At 37.1% G+C, this 3,964-nt stretch overlaps 1 protein-coding gene across 4 annotated transcripts in view; it reads left to right on the top strand.

Annotated features, from left to right (window-relative positions):
* The first annotated feature begins 1,086 nt into the window (after positions 1 to 1,086).
* Positions 1,087 to 3,964, top strand: part of LOC107749297 (monocarboxylate transporter 13) — an 11,205-nt gene continuing 8,327 nt past the window's right edge. For 2 of the 4 annotated variants that reach the window (XM_016564411.1, XM_016564408.1), the window contains exons 1-3: positions 1,087 to 1,189; positions 1,332 to 1,481; positions 2,501 to 2,762. In XM_016564411.1, coding sequence (XP_016419897.1) covers positions 2,540 to 2,762 — 223 coding nt within the window. In that variant the 5' untranslated portion in view covers positions 1,087 to 1,189; positions 1,332 to 1,481; positions 2,501 to 2,539. The remainder of the gene's footprint in view (positions 1,190 to 1,331; positions 1,482 to 2,500; positions 2,763 to 3,964) is intronic. The other 2 variants (XM_016564410.1, XM_016564409.1) reach the window with 2 other exon arrangements.

Below are 3,964 nucleotides of genomic sequence, written 5' to 3'. Positions count from 1 at the left end.
GGGAGAACATCAATGAAACAAGTTTTTTTATTGGCCCCCCGAGCTTATTTAATTTTCCTTCCTTTTAATTTGTTTTTCAAAACACTTTGGTTTTTTGCTCTAAGCAGTGAAGATCAAACATCAGAGGAAGCTTAAATGACCTCCACTAATCAATGAACTCAGAGCAGTGGCTGAGAGATGAGATTCAGGCTATTACTGAACTGCTTTTGGTTCTCAGGGTAAAGTACTGTTTATGCATCAATTTTAGTTGAAATAGAGTGTCAGTAGTTCAAGATTACAGGTTTGCACCTAGATAAAAATGGTTTTCTGAATGTTTTTCCAGACTAGTTTCGATGACCTATATGATGACCTTGGACGATGCTAATTTGAAACACAATTAGGCAGGATTACTGAGCACTGAACTTACAAACAGCATATCAAATTCTTTGGAGGTCAAAGGTTTACCCAAAAACCCTCCATCTCATCTTCAAAATCCTACTATAGGCACTTTGTGAGCTACTGAGTGAAAAGGAATGAGAATGAAAAGAAAAGAATGAAAAGGAATTATGTACCATATTAGAGTCTATCAAAAAAGCTGATGTCTGTACATATCTTTTTTCTTGATCAGTTATAGTGCAGTTTTTACCCATTTCTTTTATATCGGATCCTTAGAAATAATTTTCATTGGTATTGGCTTAAGTATTCAGTTATAAATTGCATGTTTGACTTGAATAAAAGCAGTTAATTTAGATGCTATCCCATGATGCACATTTCTAGCTTATCTAGTAAAACGTGTTTTGAAGTGCTGAATGCACCAGAAGTCTCATCAATTTTATCATAAGGAAAGTTTAAAATTATATAAAGAGGCTGTGTTTCTCTGTTAATTTGCTTCTATTGGCGAACTGTATTATAAGATATATTCAACCTAGCAGGGTAGGGTATAAAAGTGATTTCGGTGATAAAGTGATAAAATTAATTTCGGCACATCTTGTTATTATGCTCTAGAGAATGATGTGCTTTGCACATTACAGTGCAGAGTAATTCATTTACAAAACAGCTTATTTATGCTCAGGTCCAGAGATCATTTGGGCGTTGGACCAGTGAGGCTCGGCCAGAGTAGTTGTGCAACTTTTGCAGTATAACAAGATAAACTCTCTTACATGCTCTAATATAGAGGACTATCGGGAAATGCACCACCGTTTTATCAGAAGTAAGAATTTTAATATAATATAATGTAAAGTTGTAAATAAGTTATATTTGTTTTTGAAAATACAGTAAAATTATTTTTTTTATAATAATAATAATACTACAATTTCTACTTTCTTTTCCCAAATCTCTCCCTCTTGAAATAGCAGGTTACCTCCCACTTCCTACTTGTTCCCTGTGCTGACCTTTGTATTTCTGTGTACAGTAGCATGGATATGCAGTGTCACTGAAGATGAGCCAGGCAGAACATGGAAGTGGGAATGAGGAGTCTTTTCAGCCGGCAGACACCATGAGAGGTAAGATCATGTTTTGTTTTGCAAATGTAATAACCCTGCAACCCTTTCTTCTGTGATTAAATTCAGAATATAGATGCTTATTGTATTTTAAATGATTGCTTCATGATAAAAAAATATATATTATATGAAATAGCAAGGTGTTCCACTTAGATTTGTTTTTATAATGTTTTTTGACCATTTAAATTTCACATTGAAAATAGATTAAATAGCTGTACTGTATTTTACACACAAAAACAGCCTAAAATTATCATGAATACTGGGGGGCAGAATGTCCCGCTCTATCTATTCCAGTTATCACCCTGATGATAACCTATAAATAAAGAAAATGCACAAAATAACATAAAAAATAATATGGCAAAAAAATCATCAGTGGGTTTCTGTGTTGTCCTACATGGCATTCCTACGTTTCATGTTATGTGTGGGGGTGATATACAGGTCATCATGTGTTTACCTGTCCTAAGTGATAACTTCTCTCCTGCATGACATGCTGTTAGCTCTTCACACCTATACATAAACACATGGGACATAAAACAGGACAGAGAAACATGAAAACAAGCTCTAGAAACCACCCCTATATGGATAATGAAAGAGACCACCATCAACTCCAACTACGTTCAGCTGACTGATTCAGCGCTGACTGTTAACATTTGCTTCTGGCGGTAAAAAAGAACTAGTTTTCTCACTGTTTATGTGTGCTGGCCTTATACAGACGGCCAAGCGAAAACAAGTTTACAGGGTGTCCTAAAATCATAGGTTTGACATAGGTTACGCATTCATTTCCTCATAGATAAACACATGTGCACACAGCATAAGTTCAGTGTTGTATAATATGATTACAGCTTGTAGTAGTTAATCATTCTTCAGCTGTTTTGACATTTAGAGGTAATAATTGATGAATTATATCACTTTCGTCTCATGTGTTACTGAGCTCAGAGAACATCAGTGCTGACTAGGCAGTGTGGATTTATGCATTCCACTGATGTAAAAATAGTCTGATGTATGCTGTATCTCATTTTTAGATTGCAGATGATGCTTTGAACTTCTCTCCTGAGCTTCCAATGGAACTACAAAGGAAGAGCCGAACAGTTCAGCCTGCAGGTCCCCTGGATGGAGGCTATGGCTGGTTCATAGTGCTTTCCACCTTCCTTGTCTTTGGGCTGACGTTCGGAGTAATCAAGTCCTTCGGTGTGTTCTTCGTAGAAATCCAACACTACTTTGCAACCACAGCGACTGCAAGCTCATGGATCACATCTATCTCTGTGGCAACTGTACATTTTGGGGGTATGTGGCCATTTAAAGTTTCAACCAGCAGGGGGCTCACTCCACTTACACTGTTAGCAGCACACACATTTGCCTTTTAAAGGCAGAGTAAGGGATTTCTGGTAGCCAATGTTGATATTTGAAATCACCAAAACAAACAGGCCCCTACCCCAAAAGGGTCTTGCCCCTATTTTGATAGCTCCGCCCCACATATACGTACGCAACCCAGGCAACGATTAGTTCTGTGAAACAAAGCAAAACCAATGTTACACCGTGTCTACGGACGTGAGCGGTGCGGCGCAACAAATCCCCGAAACAAAACTGCTGCCAGGTTCTATTTATGACGTGCTGACACAAATTTCAAATGGTTTTCAACAGTCGTTTGATCGCGTCCAGTGTAGGCAGACTTTAGCTGTTATAGACACGGTGTTACTCACCTATTGAGAAGAAACAAAGCAACCTCAGCGTCCGATCGCAGGCCTCCGCTCCTTGAGTTCTCTCCAGCGCTGGAAAGCTGATCCGATATTTACACGGGTCCTACTTCTTGCCTTATCGTTCCGCAGACGTTTTCCTCTTTTGTTTTTTATCCGCCATCTCTATCTCTCTGTCGCCCGGCTCGGCTAATGTCCGTCCCATGCACTGAAAGCTCTCTCCTCCACATCACGAGTAGACACGCCCCTTATTGCTGATTGGCTACAAGTTTGTTTTGCGATTCGGCCCGAATCAGTTTTCTAAAGTGTTTTTGAAAAATCACATACCCTGCCTTTAATGTCGTGAATGAGACTGATATGTTTATGAATTTCAAAATGAAAATGTGACTTGGTAAAAAACTCGGTGTCACATTTGATCATACAAACTTGTTGTAATCTTTTAAAATGTTCTCTTGTAAAATCAATTTTCTTATTTATGAATTTAACAAATATTATATTAATATTATAATTTATTTAATAAAATATTACATTTACATTTAGTCATTTAGCAGAAGCTTTTATCCAAAGCGACTTACAAATGAGGACAATGGAAGCAATCAAAATCAACAAAAGAGCAATGATATGCAAGTGCTATAACAAGTCTATAAAGTAATGCATTTAATCTGATTGTATATATAATCGGTATAAATATAATGATATAGATATACAGTATGCATGGTCAAAAGTTTCATCATAAAGATTTTTTAATGTTTTTGAAAGAAGTCTCTTCTGCTCACTAAGGCTGCATTTCTT

This window comes from Sinocyclocheilus rhinocerous, unplaced genomic scaffold, assembly GCF_001515625.1.
Source record: "Sinocyclocheilus rhinocerous isolate Xijiao unplaced genomic scaffold, SAMN03320098_v1.1 scaffold1311, whole genome shotgun sequence".
NCBI classification, from domain to species: domain Eukaryota; kingdom Metazoa; phylum Chordata; class Actinopteri; order Cypriniformes; family Cyprinidae; genus Sinocyclocheilus; species Sinocyclocheilus rhinocerous.
Note: the sequence above shows the minus strand (reverse complement) of the source record. Positions and strands in the feature narration are given on the sequence as shown.